Consider the following 27219-nt stretch of genomic DNA (forward strand, 5'->3'; position numbering starts at 1 on the left):
GGGGTTTTGTTGGGTTGTTACTTTAAAACGGGGAACACCCGTTTTAGTTATTGTTAGCTTTGCTCTGACGTGCGGTAAGATGGTAAGTTCAAGGAGACCATCGTATTTCATTCAGCCATGGGTTGGCTTTTCCGTGATACAACTCTTGTGTTTTAAAAAATGGCTTGAAGGTCCGGGGGAGAAAACGTAGTTTGGCATACGGGCTGCCTAAAGCTAAAAGATTTTATGAAACCCAGCTTTAAAAGCCACTTACCCTGGGAGATTTTGATGCAGGTTGCTCAGATGGACGAGACTGAAGGCCTAGGTCAAGCCCGGGCGTCGTGAAGAAGGAGGCAAGAAAAAGGCGGGAAGTGGCTGCGCTCGCCGTCCTTCGAGGTGGAGGCGTGCAAAGCATGTGTGGAGATGGTAGGCCACGTCGAGTGGCACAGGAAAGCCAAACGAAAACTAGGCGAAGACGCTCCTGAGGCGGAGGCGCGATCACCATTTTGTCGCCGCATGGGAGTCAACGATCGATTTATGTCCGCCTCGAGTCATTTTGTGGGGATCGCGCTAGACCACAGTTGTCAAAATCCTCTTTCCGTCCCTGGCCCCCTCGCCTGGGGGTATTTTATGGATGGAGAGCGCCTTAATTTTTGTTAATAGAATTTACGGGTGTGAAATTCTTACTGTGTTAGCGAAAACCCTATTTAAAGTGTCGGGAGATATGACTGGCCCCTTTTGGTTTCAATGGGAATTCTTCCAAGATAAACGTAGATTGGATGATGGCCAGTATTAAGGTATCAGGCTTCAATTCTTCCTGCACTTATCTCAAAGTAAGTCTTCAGAATTTGAAGAAATAGGTTGATCTCGGACATTGAATAGTGTTGCAAGTTTGGAATGGAAAAATAACGGCTGCCTTTCTTTTTCACTATGTTACCTGGAAACCGGCAAAGGCTCAATCCCAAAATAAATTAACAGCCAAGTTATAACTAACTTAAGAGTTCAGTATAGTGGGTTTTTTTTTCTTGAGCTTGGTATATATCAAGTATATATCGAGATTAATAAAATGGTTGTGTTTACTTAACGTGATCTGAAATTGTAGCCAATCCAAAATATATTTGATTAACTCATTTCATATAAGCTTCATTCAGCATAGCCCAAATTGGTAGTTCAACACTACACTCTTTAAAGAGGGCACTTCTGATCAGTTGATTGGTAGGTTGTTCCATAAAAGTTTGCTGAGTTCCTATTTGCGAATAGTAGCTTAAAAGAGTTAATATAAAGGATTGCTATAGTAAATTAACTCCAATGACCTTGGTTAAAAGGACCAAATTCCTGTTATCAAACTGAGCAGTTAATCTTGAAATTGAAAATACTCCAACACATAGCCCATAATTTTAGAGAAATGTAAAAACAAGGATCCTCTATTTTGGATCAGTAGAATATATGCTTGGGTATCCTTTGTATTGTCATAATTTGTGTCACATTTTATATATACAAGAGGAATATTTTCTAGATATAAATATAATAGTATTTAAGAAAAGAATTTTTTTAAAAACATAAAATTTGTTTTGCAGTCTACTTCAAATCAGGACTCTCAGAACATAAGTATTCCACGGGAAGAAAGCTCTCAGTTACCTGCTACCAGCCAAGGCTATGTTCTGCCTGAAGGAAAAATCATGCCAAATACCATTTTTGTGGGTGGAATAGATATAAGGGTATGTATTTATTTTGTAATGGGATTTCTGTTGTTAGGCTGTGGCTTGTGTTTTCACAAAAACTGGAAGCAGTTGAATTCTGCACAGTGAAGGTTGCAATCTCAAGTGAAAATAAGCCCATTGTCGATATTTTCTATGAAGAAACCCAGAATTGTAAAAGAAGTATTATTGTCTCCAAAATTTTCAGTGGAAGTTTCATATGTTCTTATGCTTAGTATGTGTTGGGAGTACTGCTGTTTAATAAGTATTTGATAGTAGTTTGGATTTTTTTTAAAGTTAAAAGTATTTTACTATAGGGCTTTCTGTAGTATTTCCTTCCTATGTTTAGTATGCCTTTACATAATTTATTCCTAGATGGATGAGACAGAAATTCGGAGCTTTTTTACACGATATGGCACAGTTAAAGAAGTGAAAATAATCACTGACAGAACTGGTGTATCTAAAGGGTAAGTTGGTTGGTTTGGATGGCATTGATAAAAAATAATTATGGATGTGTTAAGTAGCTACAGTACTTAGATCAAACACTAGTATTCAAAGATTAACTGGTTATAAATGATATTAATGTGGAATAGAATTAAAACTTTGTAAACTGCACTACAAGTTTTAGGCATAATTTTTTATTCTTCAATGGTGCTCAGTTTTAATTAGCCATTTCTTTGTTGCTATTATATTTAATTGTAATATTGTTACTTTATTGTGTATTAATCTATTGTAGAATCAAATGGAGGATTGATTTTTTAAAATAAAATAAAAATAGATAATATCACCAGAAATGGAGCCACAGATCAACTTTAAAAAGTTTTGCCTTCAATCTGCTTCATATTAAAAATAGCCATTAGTCTTCTAGTTTGAGAAGTGCATAAGATTTTCCTTGAAGATATAGGGATATAAACTTTCTTATTAATGTGATCCCTTTATGTCATACTTAGTTTTCTATTTTTCTAGATGCAGCCATTTTAATAGCATTGAATTACATAGTGGGATATTAATTGAATGTTAATATACTTTTGATTTGTCTTTGTAGATATGGATTTGTATCATTTTTGGACAATGTAGATGTACAGAAAATAGTAGAAGTAAGTTGTTAATTTGGGTTCTAAATGGAAAAGTTTAGAGACCTTGTATTGGTTTCTTTTTTGGAATGGAATCATAAGGAAAAAAATTTTAGATGAGATATTTGGTTAGACTGTTGATATTTAGAATTTGTTTACAATTCAGTTAATAGTACTTGGACCTAAGAAATGATTGGACTCACTATTTTGATCAGCTTTCAGGGTGAACAAAATGAAATAGATCAAGAAAACTGGATTCACTATTTTGATCAGCTTTCAGGGTGAACAAAATGAAATAGATTAAGAAAACTGGATAAGTGGTTTCCTTATATTGGATTCTGGCTTTCTGTATGTAATCCAAGTTGCAAAATTTGAGTTATTTTTACCAGAAAAGATGCAGGTGAAGATTAATTGGGTTTTGAAATGTCTCCCAGACTACCCTCAGTCTAGTTTATTTAAAATTATTTAAACTAGTATTTTCCTATTTGTGTTTCAATCCCCTATCTAAACGCTTTATTACTTTATGGCCTATGTATGTACCACATTAGGAGATATTGAAGAAAAATTTCATCTGTAATCAAAGTCTTCTATGTTCTATAGTGAATTGTAATATCAGTAGGATTTGGTTCTGTAGTGTCTTGGAAATTCACCTAAAGATTGGGCCACATAATAGATTTTACATTTCTTGCAGAAGCTGAGTCTTAGAAATTTTGTTTTCTGTTTAATTAGTTCTATTCAGTTAGTCAGTGATGCTCTTAATATATGTAATATAGCCTAACAAAAACTAGATGAGCTGCGTACATTGCTGCGTACATTATATACAAAGATAGTCATAGAATGCAACGCTCCTAATGAGAAGTTTAGAATAATTATTCAAATTCCTAAGCATAGATTGAAAAAGTTTGAGCAGAGAGACAGCTAGGTAGTACAATGATAACTATCAATCTTTGATGGCTTTAACATGTCAACACCTGTGCACGTGTCTGGCATAGTATCTCAGTACAAGGATGGACTTGAGATTGATTTCCTCACTAATCAGATGCCTCTCATAGTAAAAAATGGCTAAGTAGCTTTTTATTTATTATATAACATTTAGAGATTGTCCATCTCCCACATAGAGCAATTCTGGATAATGAACAAATAAATATAAAAACTATATAAATATATTAAAAACAGTTAAAATAAGAATAAAATAAATTAAAATTTCCAGAATTAAAAAATACAGGAGAGGCTTTAGTGAATTGCAAGATCAGGTTTTCAAGTATTTCTGAAAGATCAGGAGAGTTGATGCCCACCTTAGGTGGTTTTATAATCGTATTGCTAGCTCTTATGGTCGCAATGATTGCTTTTTTATTTAAGATATTTCCTGTGTGATTGATTATGTGCCATCAAGTCATTGTTGACTCATTTGTCAAATGGAAAAAATAAGCTAGATAGAAAAGGTTTTGTTCCTCTTTTCTTCTTTCTTTCTTTCTTTCTTTATTTATTAATGGGGCTTATATCCCGCCCTATCTCCCGAAGGACTCAGGGCGGCTAACAGCAATAATATACAATAAATACAGAAATTAAAATAAAATTAAAGTTAAAGGCCTCTGTACAATAAATTAAAATTAAAAATTAAATTAAAAATTAGAGTTAAAAATTGTAAACATAATTAAAATAAAAATTAAACATAATTAAATCCCTGTCAGTCCAGGTCAGCCAGTTGAAAAAGGAGTGTTTTGAGGCCGCGGCGAAAGGACTGGAGATCTGGGGCCATCCGAAACTCAGGGGGGAGCTGGTTCCACAGGGCTGGCGCTCCCACAGAGAAGGCCCTTCCCCTGGGGGTTGCCAGTCAACATTGTCTAGCCGACGGTACCCTGAGGAAGCCCTCTCTGTGTGAGTGTACTGGGCGATGGGAATTTGTTCCTGGTAGCAGATGGTCCTGCAAGTATCCCGGGCCTAAGCCATGTAGGGCTTTAAAGGTAAGTACCAGCACCTTAAATCTCACCCGGAGGGCAACCGGTAACCAATGCAGTGTTGGAATAACCATGATCTCTGTTCCTATACATGTAGCTGGCTAGTACTTTTCTGGCTAGTACTTTTCTACCATGGAAAGTCTTCAGTGAACCATGTGTAAGGAAGTAAGCCATAAACCCAGAAAACAAAGAAACCTAGGAGAGAGGTCATTTGGCTACAGCCAGATAAGGGCATAATCACAGTATTCCTTCACACCATTGGCTATTCCATTTAAGGCAAATTCTGACGCCTCCTGCAAATGATTGGTCATTACTGTATTTGAATCTACCTCTAACACCTATGTCCATTTAGGATAGTTTAGAAGAACACATGTGTAACCATGATTGGTCAATTTGAATAATAATAAAATGTGATTGGTTGCTTTTGCTATAAATAAACAAGGTCCACTGCTCCTCGTGGTCGAGTGTTCAGTGTGCATCCCAGGAGCAGCGGGGCCCTTCCCCCGAGAGATCTCTGTGTCCTTCTTTCATGGGCGCCAACCCTGGGCAGGAGCAGCCTCTGCCCAGCTTCACCAGCAGCTAATTTCTCAACCCGGCTGCACAAGCAGCAGCATCCCAGCAACAGCAGCATCCCAGCAACAGCAGCTTCCCTGCAATGCAGCCCACGCAGGAGGGGTGTAATATGGGAGTATCGGCATGCTCCCATCACTACATTTATGTTGACTTGTTCAGTACCATTGTTTTTTCTTGCTCTGCTGCTAAGCTTGTAAGCCGCCCTGAGTCTTCGGAGAAGGGCGGGATATAAATGGAATTAAAATAAAAAATAAAAATAAAAAATAACAGGTGGAGTACTGCAGCTCTTCTTACCTTCTCATTTTTGAACTTAGCTGTCTCAGAAGTCTAATACAGCTAGTCAATACAATTAAATTCATTTTTTGTAGCCTAAAAGAGAATTCTCTGGTGGTTTTTACATTTGCCAGTATGGAATTCTGTTACAAAATTGTTACAGACTTTAAGTAGTTGCATTAATCAAAACTTGATAATATTTAGTCTGTTGAGAAAAGTACATGAATCAAAACCTTTAAATTACTCTTTTCTAGTCACAAATAAACTTTCATGGGAAGAAGCTCAAATTGGGACCTGCAATAAGGAAACACCCAAACCTATGTGAGTATTGCTGAATTTGACAGGCTGTATAAAGAAAAGCTCTTGATAAAGCAAACAGTTTTGTTTCCAGATAAATATAAGGATGGTAAAAATACTTGGAAGCACAAACATATAACATTGATATTTGCTACTATTCTACCACCGGTCACCTGATTATTTTTGCAAGATGCATATGTGAAAATTTATTTATTTTATTAAATTTCTATACCACCCTTCTCCCGAAGGACTCAGGGTGGTGTACAGGGCAATAAAATGCAACATACAAAAGTTAAAAGAAAATTAAATTAATTAGCCCTAACAATAAATAGTTAAAATAAACCCAAACCCTTAGTCCAGGCCGGCCTGTTCAAACAACTAGGTCTTCAGGTCATGGCGGAAAGAGCGAAGGTCTGTCCAGAGCTCAACAGGCAGTTGATTCCAAAGGGCTGGCACGCCCACAGAGAATGCTCTCCCCCTGGGGGCTGCCAGCCAGCAATCCCTGACTGACGGCACCCTGAGGAGGCCTTCTCTGTGGGAGCGCACAGGACGAAGGGAAGTTGTCATTGTGCAATAAGTCTTGTGATGTAGTTCAGGTGCATACTGATAACTACTAATTTATGTGGCAATGTGAAATGTATTTGAGTATTGTAACATTTTTAACGTCGAAGAAATTTTGAGGATACAACTTTATTTTTCTTATCTCACAAGGTGCCTATCATGTGCCACCCAGGCCAATGCTTATTAATTCCCCTACACCTCAGTTCCATAGTGTTTGGAGTAACCAGGAAACATATATGCAGTCTCCAGCTGTGATGAGTCCTGTCACACAATATGTTCAGGTAAGGTTTTTAGAATGAAATTTAATTCATTTAATTGCATTTTAGAGAAAGTAAAATTGTACAACTAATTTAAAAAGGGTTCTGCTAAATTGGCATAATTTCAGATGCATGGGGTACAAGCTTATTAATATCTGAACATTTCATAAGAATATAGTGGAAACTATTCCCATTTTCTATTCCTACTTTGAAATATTCTGGGGATACTGTCAGTCCTTTTTTCCCCTTTTTGATCGTGGAGTCTGTCAGAGTTAAAGTTATATAATTGAGTAAGATGGAATTAATGTTTATTCATGTGTCATTTCCCGTATTACCTTCTGAAGGGGTCATACTATTTCTTGAGCATGTCTGGGATGTGGAGACATTGTCCTGGATTCATGATTACTGCTTGATGAACAAATGGAAGCTGTGGCCAGGAGAGCTTTTGCTCAGTTTTGATTGGTGTGCCAATTCTAGCCCTTTTTGGAATGGAAAGCTCTGGCTACAGTGATGCATACCTTTATCACCATGCAGTTAGACTTTTGTAAACTACTCAACATGGGGCTACTTTTGAAGATCACTTAAAGACTACAGGAGAGCCAAAGTGCAGTAGCCCACTTGCTAACTGTTGCTATTTCTTAAAATATTAAACTTATTTTTCAGACCTTGGGTTGAGTAGCCGTAGATTTCTGGGTACCATTCAAAATGCTATTTTTGACTTGTTTTATTGTATAGTATTTTATAACAAAATTACAAAAAATAATCAAAAATACAGAAAATAAACAGTGAAATTAAGATTGTTAATGAATTGAAAAAAGCTGAATAAATGCATAAAGAAAAGAAACTGAAGATTTTTTTAAAAAAAATCAAGCATGTAATAAGATAGAAGTCACTGGCTTATAAGAATTACCTTATGCTGTATTGTTATCAAATAGTGTTGTCTTAAAATAGTTGTAAATGGCTTGACATCAAAGTTTCAAGTTACCTACTTCTACTAGAAGTGACATGTCCAAGAGATCCTGCCAGGGGTGAGGGTGGCTAAGACCAATAAGTATTGCTTTTTATCATAATATCTGCATTCTGAAACAATATGGAAATGTATTGGCTCCATCAATGGCCTCTAGAAACCAGTGAAACGGAACATTTCCATTGGGTTTTTAGAATATTATTTGCCATCATTATTTCTTTTTTGTACTGTTATTGCTGATTTTTGCATTCTCAGTACTATATGGTATAAGGATGTAAGAACATTAATCTTGCAAAGGGCTGTGGACATCGAATCACTATTGTAGTTTTAGGCCATTCTTGAACAATTCTGAATGCTGTATCAAAAAGTGTGTCTTATCTCCCCATGGTTGTTGTGTTTCCCAGCTAAACATATCCAGCACCTGCGACTTTTCCTTATAACTTTTTTCTACTAGCCCCTTATGGTTGCTCTCCTATGAAACACTCCATTTTGGCAATGTTCTTCCTAAAATGCAATGGTCAAAACTGGATGCAACTATGTTAATACAATTTGACTAAAGTGGAATAGAGAGATACAATAACTTCTTTCCCTTTTGACTTAATGACTTCTGTTGATGCACTTTAGAATAATACTTCCTTTTGGGGTGAGCCACATCATAATGCTGGCTCATGTTAAGCTTGTGATTCACAAACATCCTTTTTTTTTACGTGTGATTATTCCTCACCCCTCCTTCCTACGTTTCATCTTGAATTTTCCTTTAGGACTTTGCATTTAACCTTATTGAAATACATCTTACTGGTTTTGTGTCATTGTTTCAGTTTGTAAATATCAATAGTGATATTATCTTCTAAGATTTCTCGTGTTATCTCTATATTTGTGTTAAATGAAAAGTTGATATATTTTTAAATCCCTCTTTCAAAATGTTTATATTGAATAACACAGAAGACCTATTGTATGTCACTCAACAGTTTCTTCCGTTCCAGTGCCATTCATTTATTCTTTTGGGGTATAGTTTTTCAGCCAGTTCTGTATCAATCTAATGGTTATGCAGTTTATATTTTTCCATATTTTCTAGTAGAATCTCCTAGAAGAGTTTTGGGTGCTTTGCTTGAAGTCAAGGTATATTGTATCTTCCACATCCATGGTCAACTAAACTGATATTCTATTAAATAAGATCATATTGATTTGACATGATATATTCTTGATAAATCCATGCCAAGTTCTCCAAAGTAATGAATTATTTTCTAAGTGATCAGAGACTGAGTTTATAATGGATCCTTTTCCTTGTTACCTAAAACTGATCAGTTTGTGGTTATATGGAGCTTCTCCCCCCCCCCTTTTGAACATTTGCTTTTCTCCAATGTTTTTGTGCCATACCCATCCTCTATAATTTCTCTTAACATTCTGGAAAGGGTCTCTAGAAAAAAGCTTCTTCAAAACTCTCAGATGAAATTGAATGAGATTCATTCATAATAAACTTACAGTACATTCATGATAAAAGGGTTTAAAGTTTTCCCCTGTTCATTCATGACCAACTCAAGAGAATGGTGCTCATCTCCAGTTCTCAGCTGAGGGATATTTTCATGTGACCAACATAAAAATGTGGATCATAGTAATCTTCCTGCCGAGTGGTATCTACTCACATTTGCATGATTTCGAACTGCTAGGTTGGAAGGAGCTGTTGTAATGGGAGCTCACCTGTTTCACAGCATTTGGATTTGATACCGAGGTTGTCAGCTTTGCAGCTGACAGGCCTAGTGTCTTAACTGCTAAGCCATCACACCGCCCATCATGATAGCCAGGTGCTTCCTAATCATCTATTTAATTCAAGTTTTATTCCTCGCTTTTGCTTATGCTCAATCAAACACATTTCTACTTGGGGGAGAAGGAAAGAAACAGAAGGTGTTGCGCTTTCCCCTCTAGCTCAGAGGTCCCCACTACCAGGCCATGGCCTCTGGCCACCAGGCTGTATGACTGGCTGGCCAGTGCAGCTGATGCTAGCCGAGCTGTGAGCCTCTCGCTGGCTGGTCTAGCAGCCCCATTTGTGGCGCGCGCATGCTCACAGCCCCGTTCAGGCACATGCAGCCACATTTGCTTGTGTGCACATGCACATATAAAGGTGCCTATCATTGGGCCGCCAAGTCAGAAAGGTTGGCAACCCCTGCTCTAGCTGTCACCTGTTCCTATTAAATAATTTTGCTTGTAGTAGCAGCTTCTTCCTTTTCTTTCTTTTACAACGATACAGAAAAAAGCCCTTTTTGTGTTTTTAGACACTTGCAATTCATAATTCTTTTGGTATTTTTATCTTCCTGCAGATACTAGCAATATTGGTTTCCTAAAATGCCTTCAATTTTTTTATCAGAAAATCTTGTCAATAATACATTTTTTTTCAGACTTGCAGGTACAGTTTCTATAGGTCTTTCTCATTCTAAATCTGCAGATGTATTTAGATAAAACTTTGTTGTACTGTACTGTTTTCAGACATCAGTGAAGACTTATATTCTGTTTTTGTGAACATGAAGATGAGAGAGCTACATGGTGCATTATTAGTATTTGTTAAATTTATTTGCTGCCAATCGCTGTGGCTTTTTGTGATATACACTATTACATTTGAAAATAGCAACCAACTAAGAATTGCTAACTAAAAAACAAAATGTTAACACAAAAGAATAAGATATTCATGAATTTAAAGCTTACCAACTGGTTGATGCACAAAATATAGTTTGTTTGGGATTATGAACCATGTTCTACCAATAAGATATTTTATGGTAGAATGTAGTTTTGTCAATGACTTCTATCTTATAACATTTTCAAAACAGATTTCCAGGTTAAGTAGTTCTGTTTTTGAACTTACAGGCCTACCCTTATGGTTCCCCAGCTTTATTAATTCAGCAACAAGTTCCTGTAGGATACCAGCCAACTTATAATTACCAGGTTTGAGTATATTTCAGTTTTGTTATCCAAAAATGGAAGTGAAACTTAGACGTTAAGTCCTATCTTAACGAAAGATGATTTAATATGGCTTTCAGATCATACTATGTGATATTTTGAAATGTAATTGTAGGAATAACTTAAGCAAGAAGAAGGTTGTACATATGCTGGGTGGTAGTAAGTCTTGATAAATATCAATTTTGTTTACTTTCAGCTGTGAGGTTTTTTGTTTCTAAACTGTGCAGTAATCCAGATTTTGAGGAGAAAAAATAAGGGGCTTATACCTTGCACCTGTCAGCAATTGTGGGACTTTTAAACTTATCTAAAACTGTACAATATTAAACAAAGTTAGAATCTTGGTACTTTAGGATTGTCTACTCCTGATTGCATATAAGATCAGGAGAATTCTCTTTAGGTTCCCTTTCAGAAGAGGCAATAAACAAGGTGCAGAAAAGCAAACTTTCAATTGCTGCTCCCTTTGGATCATTCTACCTGAGATCTGAGCATTCCATCTGATAACTGATAACCCAGTCCCAATGCTCCTGGGTTTTAGGAAGGCTATATATAAACACTTGGACTAGGGGAGGGAAGATATATTTTCAGGCTTTTCTCTCTTGCAATGGAGTTAAATTTATTAAGGAATTATTCAGTAAATGATAGATAATATTGCAGGTTCTTTTTTTCTTACGTATTAAATCTTATTTACAAAGAAAAATATGCATGCAAGCTGATCAGAGTTGGTATAGTTCAGAGCAAGAAATACAGTGAGGGAAAAATTATTTGATCCCTGCTGATTTTGTACATTTGCTCACCGACAAAGAAAGGATCAGTCTATAATTTTAATGGTAAGTTTATTTTAACAGTGAGAGAGAGAATAACAAAAAAAATCCAGAAAAATACATTTCAAAAAATATATAAATTGATTTGCATTTTAATAAGTGAAATAAGTATTTGATCCTCTATCAATCAGCAAGATTTCTGGTTCCCAGGTGTCTTTTATACAGGTAATTAGCTGAGATTAGGAGCACTCTTAAAGGGAGTGCTCCTAACCTTAGCTTGTTACCTGTATAAAAGACACTTCTCTACAGAAGCAATCAATTAATTCTATTCCAAACTCTCCACCATGGTGAAGAGCTGACCAAGGAGGTCAGGGACAAGATTGTAGACCTTACACAAGGCTGGAATGGGCTGCAAGACTATCACTGTGCAGCTTGGTGAGAAGGTGACAACAGTTAGTGTGATTATTCACAAATGGAAGAAACACAAAATAACTGTCAATCTCCCTTGGGACTCACCTCATGGAGTTTCAGTGACCATGAGAATGGTGAGGAATCAGCCCAGAACTACAGAGGAGGATCTTGTCAATGATCTCAAGGCAGCTGGGACCATAGACACAAAGAAAACAATTGGTAAAACACTGCGCCGTGAATGATTGAAATCCTGCACCCCCTGCTCAAGAACCCACATGTACAGGCCCATCTAAAGTTTGCCAGTGAACCATCTGAATGATTTAGAGGAGAACTGGGTGAAAGTGTTGTGATCAGATAAGACCAAAATCGAGCTCTTTGGCATCAACTCGCTGTGTTTGGAGGGGGAGGACTGCTTATGACCACAAGAACACTATTCCCACCATCAAACATGGAGGTGGAAACATTATGCTTTGGGAGTGTTTTTCTGCTAAGGGGACAGGACAACTTCACCTCATCAAAGGGACGATGGACGGGGCCATGTACCATCAAATCTTGGGTGAGAACCTCTTTCCCTTAGCCAGGGCATTGAAAAGGGATCGTGGATAGGTATTCTAGCATGGCAGTGACCCAAAACACAGCCAAGGCAACGAAGTGGCTGAAGAAGCGCATTAAGGTCCTGGAGTGGCCTAGCCAGTCTCCAGACTTTAGTCTCATAGAAAATCTGGAGGGAGCTGAAGGTTTGAGCTGCCAAATGTCAGCCTTGAAACCTTAATGACTTGGAGAGGATGTGCAAAAGGAGTGGGACAAAATCCGTCCTGAGATATATGCAAACCTGGTGGCCAACCACAAGAAATGTCTGACCTCTGATTACCAACTAGGGTTTTGCCACCAAGTACTAAGTCATGTTTTGTGAAGGGGTCAAATACTTATTTCACTCATTAAAATGCTAATTAATTTATAACTTTTTTGAAATGCATTTTTCTGGGGTTTTTTTGTTGTTCTGTCTCTCCCTGTTAAAATCTACCATTAAAATTATAAACTGATCCTTTCTTTGTCAGTTGGGAAACATACAAAATCAGCAGAGATCAAATAATTTTTCCCCTCACTATAAAAGCCTGACAAGCAAGCAAATAAATTTTATCATCCCTGTAAACTTCATCATTCATTTTACTATTCCTGTGTTTTGAGTTGTGTAAATCTGGTTGTTTAGCTTAGGGTACCAACTTTAAATTTGGAAAACATTCATATTTCTAAAAATTACTACTCAAAGATGCTCCACTGCAAGAGGGAAAAGCCTGAGGTGGTTTTCCCAAAAGGCAACTGGACTTTCTTAGTTTTTGTGTTTTGAAATTTTTCACTTTTCATCCAAGAAGCTTCTTGGAAGGCTACTACTGCTAAGCTTGTAAGCCGCCCTGAGTCTTCGGAGAAGGGCGGGATATAAATGGAATTAAAATTAAATTAAAAAAATTCAGTTCTTCAGCAAAATGTTTTCAAACAAAGTCCAGTTGCCTTTTGGAAAAAGCACCTTTGGGATAACCATGACTTGGATAATTGAGAATCTCCATAGACACTGCTACTCAAAGATGCATTACTGTATTCCTATTATTTTATCAAGCAAGTTAAATGCTGTATTCTGCTAAAAGTCTGTTAATAGTTTCTTTGCTTACTGTTTTTTTTTTAAGATTCCGCCACAGTGGCCTCCTGGAGAACTAAGAAATTACATCGTGCCGGTAAGTCACATTTCTTGTTTATATTTAAATTCAGTGGCTAATATTTACAATAATCAAAGGACACCTGCCATCCTTATTTATGTACTAGCTGCTGAGTGAATAATTTTATATTGGCATATATGTTAGTTTTACATGAACGTAATTTCTATGATATTTTATTAAACAGTGACATCAAGGTATTTTTGAAATTTAGCAGATATAGTCAAAGAATCCTCCAAAAATTACCTAAGTATTTGGACAGGTGTACCTGGGAAGAACACTTTCTTTAAGTAGCCTGGATCAGACTCTGTAGCACTTTTAAAAAATTGATGCTAATCTTTTATGTTTGTTAGAAAATTCTGTTTTATTATAGAAATGGTGGGAGAGGATTATTATATAGCCATACAGATTGGTAGCAGCGGATGTTTACATAACCGTACAGACTGAAATAAAGTGTACAGTATACAGTTAAATGGGCCTTGCTTCTTGACCATTTCAACTGTCACAGGAAACTCTCAGAACATAAGGGAACCATAGACTATAACCATAGATGCCATCTACTGGCTGATAATTCTGTAGTTGTTGCAATACAAAATACTTTCTAACATGTATTCCAACATCCCCACTCAACAACTGCTCCTTATAATAGTCCCAATTCAGCTCTTAGTTCTGTTTTCTGATTCTTATAATTCTTCTTGTCATTTTTCTTCCTCTTCTTGCTGTTCTGGTTGTCCATAGAGCTGCTGCTGCCGCTTTGGCCTTGGCTCTCCAAAGAGCTGGCACTGGAGCTGCTGGGGCTCTGGTTATGCTCTGGCTGGGCTGGTGGACCAGGGTCTCTTGTCTCTTTCTCTTTATGTCTCTGCAACATAGAACAGACTTTTGGCTGGGATGCCTTTATTGCTTCTGGTGTATCTGATTGAAACCTCTTGGGCCCAATGCCAGCTCTTCTTTCATTCCACTTAGTCTTTCTCAGTTAATTTCTTTATTATGTTAGGACTTCTGTGTCCAAGTCGTCTGTGACATTTGTGAATACAATTTGAATGTTTTTTTTCTCTTTGGCAGTATTAGTTACCTGATTGCAGTTTAGCTGATACAATCTATCTGTAATTTTAGCCTTTGTAAGTAAGATATCCCTTTTGTGATAACAAAACTTCCTCTTTAAAGGTCACTACATTGCCTTGTTTTGTGAGCTTCATTGACAAAAGATTAGTTTTCAAGAGCAAAGATAATATAGTACATTTTTCACAAATAACTTTCTGGTGACACTCTGAGAAATAGGACAGTAAAGAAAACCATCCCCTATTCCTTCTGATTATTTGCCCACTACCTGTGGTGATTTGTTTCTGTTTTACTCTGGCCAAGGTGAGTAATTAAATTTCTGTCATTAAGCGCTGTGAAAAATGTTTCATAACTTTCTGGTAAACCACTAAATAATAGTACTGCAATATGAAAATCTTTTATTTCTTCTCCTATACCTCTCCAAGGTGTACCTTATGTAATCCTACATATCCTGGCCTTTCATCAGCTTGATTTGATGTAGCTTTCTAATCAAATGGCAGTTTGTTGCTTAGATTAATTATTTCATGCACCTTTTGTAATCCTTTCCACATTTCTTTAGCAGTTTCACATTTGCATACATGTATGATTTGATCATTTTCTATGCTAAGAAAGATTATGCTCTGATCTTCTTTCTTTTTTTATTACAAGTTTTATTGATTTTTTAGTTTTACATCCAGGTATTTATGAAGCAATACAGTGGTTGGGTAGTTAAAAGTTAACAATAGTAAAAAAGTCATTTGTAGATAGCTCAAGTTACATCAACAAGAATTCCCTCTCCGATTCCCTTAGTTATGATAACATAGTCAAATTAATCAAATTAATACATTTCTAATTGTAACACAATCAATTAGAACAATTTTCAATATATTTTCACATATACATATCCATGCCCTATTTTTGAGTTTTACCTAATTGGAATAGGATATTCCGAACTAGCCTATAATATATAATTTTCGGGTAGCCTACATTTCCCCCATTTCTTTATACAGTAATTATCCTGTCTAAAATACATATATTGTTCATTACGCTCTGATCTTTCTCTATCCGTTCATCTGAAGACTGTTCTGGCCTAACTTCATTTATACATTTTCACGTACCTTCCCTTATTAGCACCATTTTCATCTTGAATTTCCAAGTCTGATAGTTCTGGTTTGTCAGGTTTGCAAATGAAATATTTGTCACTGGCCATTTTCTTCTATTTGTTTATTCTGTTACAGCAGGGGTCTTCAAACTTGGCCCTTTTATGACTTGTGGACTTCAACTCCCAGAATTCCTCAGCCAGCTTTGCTGGCTGAGGAATTCTGGGAGTTGAAGTCCACAAGTCATAAAAGGGCCAAGTTTGAAGACCCCTGTGTTACAGTCTTCTTTCTGTTGCTGTTTCTTGCACTTATTTGCTGTAGCTGGCTATAATTGGTTTACTTTGTTCTGTGCTGAACTTTATATTTCTCCTCTATTCTGGTTTTATACTGGTTTCATCTCTGTTTTTATAGTGATTTCATCTCTAGTCTACCTGGGTTGAAACTGGTTTACCAGGGTCCATAACCTGGTAGAAAATTCTGTTCTATTCCATAGAATTGGTAGCAGAGGATTATTATATAGCCATAGAGATTGGTAGCAGAGGATGGTTACACAGCCATATAGATAAAAAGTAGAGTGTGCAGTCACCAACGGCCTTGCTGCTTAACAGTTTCAACTATCACAGGAATCTAAAAGAAACAGATCCTAACTATAGATACAAACTAAACACTGTCCTATTCTGGCTGACTAATTCTGTAGTTGTTGCAATACAAAATACATTCTAAAATGTATTTCAATAAAGTTGCTGCTAGAAATGAACTTGAGCATTGGTTTACATGATTATTTTAACTAACTTGATTATAAATGAAGTCACGATTTCCAAGATGATGTCTTGGTATTTTTCAGTAGGGTCAAAATGCTACATGTCTGCCAAATATAGTGGTACATCAGTACTCATCATTAATTGGTTCTGGGAGGTGCGATGAGTACCTAACAATTTTTTCCCATAAGGAATAATGTAGTGAATCAAAGAACAGCTGACAGTGACAAGTTCTAGCTTGTGTGTTGTGTGTCAAACAATGAGTACCAGGACAAAATTTTCATGTGAAAATATGTTAAGTACCAAATTTAACAAGTTTCAAAGCAGTCAAGTATCTAGGTACCATTGTATAAGCAATAAATAAGTAAATGCTATAATTAAGCTTTATGTTTATTTCTAACTTGCAATATTGAATTTTTTTCCTGTAGTTTCTATTTCAGACTTCTTTGATCAGTTCATAAAGTGGATAGCATCCATTTCTATTAACTCTTTTTAAACAGGCATATACTACAGTGAATTATGGTAGTGAAATGGATGTAGGAACTGACCAAGCAGAGTGTTCTATGACTGACACTGCACAGTCATGTGCAAACAGTCCACAAAAGGTATAATGAATTATTGTGATTCGCCTTTACATAAAGAATAATTAAATTTTGGATGTGTAATAAATGAAAAGCAAGAAGCAAAATAAAAATAGTACAGGTAGTCTTTGTTTACCAACCACAATTGGAATTCACAATTCTGTCACTTAGTAAAGTGTTTACTAAGTAGGAAATCAGGTGATTGCAGCTGTACTTTCCAAGGTGTCAAGACTCATCCGTTTTGCATCTATGGTATTGTTTTTTTCCCTACTAACCACTCCCCATTCTTTGGAATGCTCACCTAGGGCTGGGATAATTAAAAAGAAGGGAATTAATGCTTGTATTTTCATTCAGTGGAGAGAAAAGGATTACAAGACAGTAAACGGACTCAATAGGGATTGAGCCTGAAGGCAATGGCATTTGTAGAGCTCTATGTAAACAGCCTGTTGTAGTCCCCATTATGTACTTGTTTACTCTCTTGTAGTCCCTCCCCAATTGCAGTAGAGGGCAGGTCAAATACCAGATATTCCCTATAGAAATTGCTTGGCTTTATTTCTCTTCCCCACAGTTAAAAATTTAGGTATATAGGAATTACAAGAGAGTATGCAGACATACAATTGGAACTACATCAGGTTGTATGTGCAATGCATTAGCAGCTGCCAGCATATTGCTTTCTGTTGTATTCCCCGTTGTATGCCTGCTTACTGACTGTAAAAGTGAACATGTGACTAAGAAACAAAACAGCAACAATGACCCAACAAGGCAATTGGTAAGCAAGGGCTATCTGTAGTGTGTTCATTGCTTTTTTTCTTAGTGTCTTATATGTAGGGTTATAAATTGATCTTCCAAAATGTTGAAACGTTGATCTGTTACATCTTCAACATCTACTAAAAAGCCTATAAATGGTCAGTTGCTAAAGCATGAGTTGACAATTTGTGTCCATATATGAACCCCCTGCATAGTGTTCATGGCTATCCAGGCCTTAAAATTTCGTGTTTATATTCAATGGCAAATGCCCAACTTTCTGCAGTGTAATTTTGTTTCGTTATTTTCCAAAGTTTCCAAAGGGTATAAATGGGAGCAAGATACCTCTTGAAGACAATTTTTAAAATGTCCATCCTTAATACATCTGACCCAAGATTAAATCTGACTCAGAAATTTGGCTGTTTTGTAATCAGATTTAGATTCATACATATAGGGCTTTCAAGGGATGAAAATGGAAGCAGATAAAGGAAACTGAGAGTTATCTCTTTATACAACATTTGTTCAGGCATTAGAAAACATCTAACACAATATTCATAATATATTAATAAAGTTTAATTGTTTTAGAAATCTGTGGATCGCAGCATACAGACAGTAGTATCGTGTCTATGTAATCCAGATAATCGGTTGAGGAACAATATTGTAACTCAAGAGGACTATCTTAAGGTATCAATAAAACTGAAAGATAAGACTGCTTAAGAGATCTGTTATTAAGAATTATTAGAGAAGGTCAAATTTACAGCGATAGTGTGTATGGGAAATATTCTGACTGCAGATTTGACAGATGGCTACAGTTAAGTACTCACCTCTTTTATAGATTTATTGTTGCATTCTAATTTGGTATTCAAATGCTGTTTATACTGTTTGATGATGGAAATTTGACAGCAGCTTCACACATCACAAAGAAGCTATAATAGAGAATGCATAAATAAATTCTACATTTACTTTCTACACTGCAGAATAAATGAATAAATAATGAATATATTATTGTAGTCACCAAAACAGTTTAGCGTAATTTAATATAAAATATAAAATATATGTTGCTACATTTTAGGTCAGTTTTGCATATCTAATTAGCATTTGATACTTAAATAACAGTCGAATAAATTATGAAAATAGCAGAAAGGTAGTCTTATATCTAAAACTCAACCAAGTATGTAGAATTAATGGCAGAGATAATCCCTTTTTTAAAATTTAAAAAAACCGAAAAGCCACCTTATAATTAACATAAGGAATCCTGTCTTAGAGAAAGTTTTTACATCAGTAATATTTATTTCCTTAGTGTCTTATAAAAAGAGTAATAGTTAATACCATTTATTTTAACCTTTACAATATGGACAAAAATGCTGTTCCAGAGGATCTTTATAATACAGTAAATAATTTGAATAAATAGCTTGTAATTGATAACTACTTGGTACCTTGCTAAATTGCCCCAGAGTATGGAAAGAAACTACACAGATAGCTTTTTTACTTTCAGGTTTTCCTTAAATTGGTTTGTTCTTTGATCCAAGAGCTCTGTTTTTAAAAGTAAATAATAAGACATTTTTAATTTGAATCTGGCTGCACTTTAATTTATTTTCTTTAATCTTCATTTGTAGGAGAAGAGAGCACATCATTTTAGAAGAAGCAGAGCTGTTCTTAAAACTGTTTGACTCAACAATATATACAGAAAACCTGAAATATTCATGTTTGTCATTTGTAAAGATAGAAAAACTTGCAGGTGACAAAACATACTTGACAATTATGTAGCCCTACTGGCAAAAGTTAATGAAGTTGGATGGAATTCATTTGAAGTTTGTATGTGATACGTTTCTCAATGTTTGAATTTATGTTATTTATTTCTAGACATGTTTACATGATTTATCTAATCTAGATTTTTCTGTATTCTAATTCCTAACCAAAAAATTTCATGTTTAACAGTTGGAGTTCTTAAACTTTCTAAATACTGGGTTGTGTTTCTAAGCTTTAAAATACATTTTACTGCATGTTGACATTTGTTTCTAACATTTTAGCTTTCTCCCAGCTCACACTTAAAATAGGAGGATCTTTTTTTTTCAAGAGATATTTTTAAAACTGTACTTGAATCAGGTGATTAAACAGACATCCAGTTGCATCTCAGTTACTGCCACAAATACATACTTAGTACAGTACAGTATTGCCTTACATATCCAATCAGTGGGGACTTCGTTCACTATCTATGTGTGCTGCTTAATTATCAGTTCTGAAACTGATAGGAATAAAAGTGTACTCATGGATGTAATTAATAGTATTAACTATACTTCATGTTACACTTTTTTATACTAGGCCATCCTGGCTAAAATTAAAATACCTTAAAATTGTGGAAAAAATGAGTACTATATGGTCTTGTGCTTTTTAAAACTGGTCACCAGCTTTAAATCAAAGAATTTGTAAAACTGTTTAATTATGTAGACTTTAGTTTTATATCAGTAAAGTTCCACAATAAACTCTTTTGAGGTGGATTCCTTTTGTCACTGCGGTTTAGCCAGGGAGAATTGCAACATATTTTTAAGAAAGTTGACATAAATATTAATACTGCTTGTTTTGATTTCATATACCATAATTCAAATAAGACTTACACATTGAGAAAGTAGTTTTGTTGTAAATGTTTAAACAGCCTTAAATTGAATTTACAAAGAAAAGTATTAAGATTGCGTTTATATACCTTTTGGTAAAATCATACTAACTTTAGGTTTGAGCATTTAGTGTTGGCAAGTGTAGTGTGTCTGATTCTTTTCTCAATCTTAAAGAATAAATAAATAATTCTATAGATAAAAGCACAAATGTATCCTTTAGCTTTCAGGAGATGGGGCAAATAAAACTCAAACATTTCTATTTACATTGTTACTGCTGCGTTTTCTGATTGTTTACAGCAGACATGTCAAACACAAGGCCCGGGGGCCGGATCCGGCCCGCGAAGTGGTTTCATGTGGCCCGCAAAGCCATCCTGGAAACAGTGAGGGAACGGCCCCCACTGCCTTGGCCCTGGCCCACAGACCCTCCTTCTGCCAGAGACCCACAGATCTGTCCCACTCCTGCCCAGGTCCCCATTGGCACCCTTGATGCAAACGATGTAGAGCTGGCCACGACCACCCAGTAGGCCATACGCACTCTAGCCACGCCCACCCAGTAGGCCACGCCCACCCTGGCCATACCCACCCGGCCCCCTGAGGGCAACCGCAATGCTGATGCGGCCCTCAATGAAATTGAGTTTGACACCCCTGGTTTACAGTCTCGAATTTACCAAGAATATGTTTTGGCTTTCACTAACTTTAGGATGTGAACGGAAATATCTATCCAAGATCACAGTGTATTGTGCTCTTCAGTTCTGCTTAGGTTAGGCTCATACAGGAAATGACATGGAGATGGGATGGATTTCAACACAGATTCTTCAGTCCTGCAAAAAGAAGTGGAATACACCTCATAAATGAAGAACCCTGGAAATACATTTGTTGAATTCAGGTTATTCTGAAATAAGCAGCACAAAGATAATGAAGTTTAAATTAAGGAGACAGACATATTTTAAAAAACATAATGGGGATGCCCTGCTGTTTAACTAGAAGGCATAATTTCTTGAGGTTTCAGGAAATCAACCCCACTGTCAGTTTGTGCTCCTAAACTGAAAGCCTGTTAGAAATGGTGTATGGGGATATAATTACAAGGTAATAAAAAAGTAAGATGTCCTGAAATAATTTGCACAGCACTAATGTATGAGAAAAGATTCTAGAATGATTGTATGCTGTGAATCAAATGCTGGGCAGATGAAGCTTAATGGTTGAGCCAACTGATAGTTAACATTTATGAAATCACAAAGCATTGAAGGGATGCTAGGTGGGATGCCGTAAATAAAACATGATTCAAATAAAACTGACAGCTGAAACATTAAAAATGAAAATGAACTATTACTCATATAAAAGGATACTATGATGAGTAATGATACATTTTAATCTACATTTAAGAGTTTTTCAAAACTTGATACTGGGAAAAATTGGAGAAATTTGAAAAAAAAAGACCGTTTCTCAAAGAAGCTTTAGATAAACCAATAGGCCTACGTGAAATGACTTGTATTTGTCTTGGTAGAGTCCTTTGTACTGCAAAGAGAACATTCTTCATTGATTTGAAGTGAAGATGGTGATCCTGTCTAAAGTGGGAAAAGCATTTGTGTATGAATTGATGTTTTCCCAGCTATTGGAACTGCCTGGGAGGCTTCAGAGAAGAGGAGAAATCATTGTGGTCATTTTGCTAAAAAGCACTGAGGGAGTGCTTCACTCAAGCTTCTCTTGAAGTGAAGGTTTGCAAATAATATCTTCAAAAAAACGTATTGCCAAAAATTTCTATATATTTTATAAAAAAAATTAAGGTTCAATAAAGCAGGGCTTTTCAACCAGTGGTACAGGTACCACCTGTGGTACATTGGCACCTGGCAGGTGGTATGCGACCATAGTAGAAAAGTGGTAGTGGGGTAGGGGAATGAGCTGAACCGCACAAGCACCACCGCACAAGCCTGAGCGAGAGATGGCTGGAGATGCAGGGCTGTCAGGGCTCAGTGGAAGCACCAGGATCAGCACTTCTTCGGGGCTGTCAGGGCTCAGAAGCTCCAGGATCAGCGCCAGGCTCCAGCTAGAGCTCTGCGCTGATCCTGGCACTTCTGCTGAGCCCAGAAGAAGCGCCGATCAGCTGGAATGTTGCAGCATCTCCAGGGTCTTGTCACAGTGTCCCAGGGTCATGTGAAGTGACCAAAACCTGCTGCAAACACCCAGCAGAGGGGGGGGGGAATAAAAACCAAACACCCCCCACCCCACCTCCGCTGGCAATCCTCAACAGAAATGCTCACAACAATAAAAACCTCGGGACAGGAGGAAGAGCGCTGCCAGGTGGGCAGGCAGGTGTCTTGCTCGGCTGTGGCTTGGGGGGCATTTTTTTCAGTGCCATTGTAACTTCAATCACTAAGCGAACTGTTAAGTCGAGGACTACTGTACTTCATCACTTTTTTCCTTTTTTTTGGTCAAGTTTTTGACACCTTGCTAGGCGACTGATGGTACTCGGATGTTGCCATATCCTAAAAGTGGTACAGTGCGTGAAAAGGTTGAAAAGCCCTGCAATAAAGGACTTGAAAGAACATTGACATATCCTAATGGATACAAATTTCCATGTATAGGCAATGTCCAGCTAATAAGACATTGTGTCTTATCTTACATTCTGCACTAAGCCCTTTTCCTTGTTCCCATCTAGGTTTGTTTTATCTGTCATCTATTTTGGGTTTTATAGTTTCCTTGTTTTTAAACGTTTTTCACAATTTATAAGTCACCCAGAGTTGCTGAGAGTGACATGGGTGACATGTACACGTTAAGATTAATATAAAAAGTTTTCATTTTGGGTCCACAGTTGCAAATGTTTTTAAGATGGGACTAGAGATGTATTAAAAATCAAGCAATTCATTTGAAAGATGTGCTGTTTCTTGCTCTTACAAATTTATTATGAAATTATCAAGTGCAGGAAATAAGTAGTTCAGAGTTCAAATGAATATATAGGTTTATTGCAAGTTTAACCTCTACAAGAATCTGAATTACTAAATTGGGGAGAGATAAGAGTCAATAGAATTCAAGATGAGCTGGACTTAAATCTCTTGGTGGCTTCTGTGGCTCAGCCTTGTCATTTTAAAGAAATATCAAACCAATTGTAAAAAGAGATGTAACAGCATCTTTGCTAAAGACTGCTCTCGCACACTTCAGATACTGAAAATATGTGGTCCTAGTTCTGAAAAGATACCTATCTGCTATAATTCTATTTGTTAATTAAAGAGTAAGGCAGCCATTTTAAACTATTTGTATTAAACTAATTCACTTTTCAAATTTGCTATTTTATAAATAATACAAAAAAAAAGAGTTTGGCAGAGGAAAATAAATGTCAGACTAAATACCAATTTCACTAATGTTAAACTCTTCTATCCCTATTGCAGAATAATCACTGGCCAGCAGATGGTGTATTAGACTAAATATTACTAAAATTTTAAGAGATAGCTTAGCAACCAATGTACAGTAATATACAGACCGTGGTTACTGTTGACATGAGCTTTTATCTCAGCTTACCAGCTGAGCTAAAATACATAAGATAAAAAAAAAATAGCATGAAGGAACATGTATGGAAGAAGTGTGTACATTCATTCCTAATACTAATAAACATACCTCCATAAACTCTTATCTCATTTAACACATACTTAATCCATACTTGAGTAAGTCAGTTTAAGGAGTTGAAAAGAAGCAAAGTTATTGTTTAAAATCTCTTTGTTCCCCATGACCTACCTTCCTTCCTTCCTTCCTTCCTTCCTCCCTCCCTCCCTCCCTTCCTCCCTCCCTCACTTGCCTTAAATTTTTCTTCTAGAATGTTTTAGAACTACTTGGTATAGGTAGCCTTGGCTAGTGTAAAGTTTGGTGGATTTTTTTAAAAAAAATCCTGATATATATGTGTGTTGCAATGTTATTCTTATGATAGATATTTTTTACTATGGACACCAGTGAGTGCAAAGATGCTATCCTTGCTTCCCACTCAGCTCCCTGTGCCACAAGAATTAACCTCTAATATCTCCCTTCCCCCGCAAAATTGGACCGATATAGGTCTAGTATTTTTTTAAAAAAGGTACGTAGCTGCATGCCAGGTTATGACTGGAAATTTCCTCATCTCAAAAAGACAAGTAAACATTCCAAGAAGTTTTCAGCAAATGGGAAGAAACAAGTCTAGTTTGCTTTTAGGTAAATTGTATTTTGTAGTTGATCACTCCATCATGGCAGTAGTCTTGGGAATAAACAAACCTTCCTCACAAATGTCATTCGTGAAAAAATAAAAGTTAAAGACTTTAGTTAAATAAAATAGCTAACTGATCCCTGTATTAGAATTTTATATTTTTATATTTTAATCTTCCATTCATCTTGGTACTTTTAATTAAATATATTTGAAAAATACTAAGAAATTCAAAATGATAAATTATTGTAATATGTGGCAGTGGTATATTTTTTATTTTTTATTGACTTATTCAATTTGTGTAGATGCCCAACTTAACCAAATGACTCTGGGTGACTTACAGTTCTATATTCTAAAACAATTAAACATTAAAATAATAAAAACCTCTACAAAAAATACAAATAGCAGCCGTGATGATTAATCAACTAATGATATAGCTGTAGGAGATCTGCATCTGCTCAATAAGCCTTAAAAACATATTTAATTTATATCCCACCTTCATTATTTTTAAGGTTTCATATGGCAAACGTACCTAATGTTTTTTCCTCCTATTTTACCCACAACAAACCTGTAAGGTGAGTTGGGCTGAGACTGAGTGACTGGCCAAGGTCACTCAGTTAGGCTTTCATTGGTAAGGCCAGGGCTGAACTCAAGTCTTCCAATTTCTAGCTTTGTGCCTTAACCACTAGACAATACTGGCTCTCTGATTTCTAATGATTGTACATTGTACTAAATGCAAAAATCATGCAAAATTCCTAAAAATAGTTCAATAGTACATTTAGTTCATTGTTGTCTACATTGGATTTTATGTTTTGTATTCTAAAGTATGACTTCTACTGTGGATAGCAACATTTCCATTACAAGGCAATGATCCTAGCAATTATTTTTTAAATAAACATTTTATTAATTTTCTAATTTTACATTCATGAGTACTTAATAAACAATGTGCTGTCTGGATCTGTTGGTAATTCAGTGGTATATATTGATTTTCTCAGTCTAGTTCCAATACTACACCATCCAGTGCTTCCTTGGTTCTCTCTTCTTCCAGTGGTATGCATTTTTCCACACTGGACATAGTATTCTGTTAATACATATACAATTAAATAAGACATCTTCATCACATTTTTCTGGTATTATACATAATATTGATAGTGTCAGTTTATAATATCTTTTTTATCCAGAACACATCTAAGTTGTATTTGCATTTAAAATCCATTTGTTCAATCAATATCCTGTTTTTCCCGCTTTTTAAAAATTTTAATTTCCCATCAGTGTTCAAAATATGTATCACTTATAATTTTCTCATAATAAATTATATTTGGGTAAAAAAAAGCTTCCCTTATTCAAACCCTTTTAAAATTTTCATATTTCCCATCTCATAACAAAGTATAATATTCTATCCTAATTATAATAATGCTTTTATTTCTAACAGTTATCTATTTTCTTAACCATATTCAAACATCTGTTTAATAATATAATATCTAATAGGTCAAAACCTCTATTTTCTTCAGTCTTATTCTTTCTTCCTTTGCCAAATAACTTTCCAAGTCAGTGCATTTGAATAATCAAGTAATTCTTCATATGTTTTTGTATATAGTTTGGAATGTGGAAGAGAATTTGATTGAAGTATTTTTGGAAGAACGCTCAACCCATTTATATTCATTAAACAGACTCCATCTTTCTCCTTCAGTTTTTCTTTTCATTTCTTGTTTGTCAATGTTCAGTATTTCTCCTAACAGCTTTATCAGCTGTTCGATCAGCTCTTCTTCCTTATCCTCAATATGTTCTGAGATCTTGACAAGTAAGATATCTTTTCCATTTCTGGTGTTATCACTACATCTCTGATTTTTCATTTGTATCTGTCTGTTAATTCCTTCCTTTAGGTCCTCCATCTTTGGATCCGTTTCTTCTAATTTCCCTTCTGTTTTCTGGATTACTAGTTCTTTCTTTGTAGTTATTTGTAAGGTTAGGTTAGAAAATTGTTCTTTTAACTCATTTGTGCTATTTTTTGTCTCATCATGAAATAAAACAATTGTCTCTTGGATTGATTTCAACGTAAAAAGAATTTCTGAGTTTCATTAACATTTCTTGCTTGTATATCAAGCTGGGGGCTTTGGAGACAAGTGTTAAAGATAGTTTTTTACCATTTGTGGCTAAGTATGGAACACCCATTTTCTTTTTATATGTAGTCTTTATAGTCCAATAGGGTCCCCAACAGAGTTAAGCAGCCCAACATCCCCCCCTTTTTCCAGCTGCAGTTTGTAAAAGTGAAAGTTTCCTGGAACAATGAAGAGTCTTATCTAAGTCCGGACTTCAAGCCAAGTTTCCTTTAAGCATAATAAATTGTAGTGCCATGATTTGCCAGATGTCATTGACACCATCTTCCAGCTTTCCAAATCCAAGCCTATTTTACAGACTTTCAAATATTTTTCTAAAAAAAGTCTCAAAAGTATTTTTATTTCCCAAATTTCAAAGCTATATATCTATATTAATTCCAAATTGATCTTGTAGCAATTAATTCACTGTTTCCGAGGGAGCGGGCCAAAAACTTCCCTCTCTCATCAGGAAGGATTCTTTGCTTTAGGCATTCTTTTTCCAGGAAAGTAGTGCAGAGGTCATAAAAAGAGGATAAAGTCTCACCCAGTTCCATCCATGTTGCTCAAAATTTGCTAGTTAGTACTTATCTTCAGTTGTCAGCAGCTTCTGACTGGCCACACGAATGTAGCCAGTCTTTCCCCCACTGGTTTGGAGGGCTTCCT

The 27219-nt window shown here is 35.9% G+C and overlaps 1 protein-coding gene across 1 annotated transcript; it reads left to right on the top strand.

The window, feature by feature from the left end:
• Positions 1–761: 761 nt before the first annotated feature.
• Positions 762–19356, top strand: DAZL (deleted in azoospermia like; the record flags this gene model as incomplete). The annotated part of the gene is made up of 11 exons (XM_081346253.1): positions 762–812; positions 1557–1697; positions 2052–2143; positions 2722–2773; positions 5808–5874; positions 6562–6692; positions 10492–10569; positions 13439–13486; positions 16862–16966; positions 18272–18370; positions 19303–19356. 11 exons carry the CDS (start codon positions 762–764, stop codon positions 19354–19356), a joined length of 918 nt encoding a protein of 305 aa, XP_081202379.1.
• Positions 19357–27219: the final 7863 nt, after the last annotated feature.

The sequence above is a fragment of the Vipera berus genome (assembly GCF_964194415.1).
Source record: "Vipera berus genome assembly, chromosome: Z".
Taxonomy (NCBI): Eukaryota; Metazoa; Chordata; class Lepidosauria; order Squamata; family Viperidae; genus Vipera; species Vipera berus.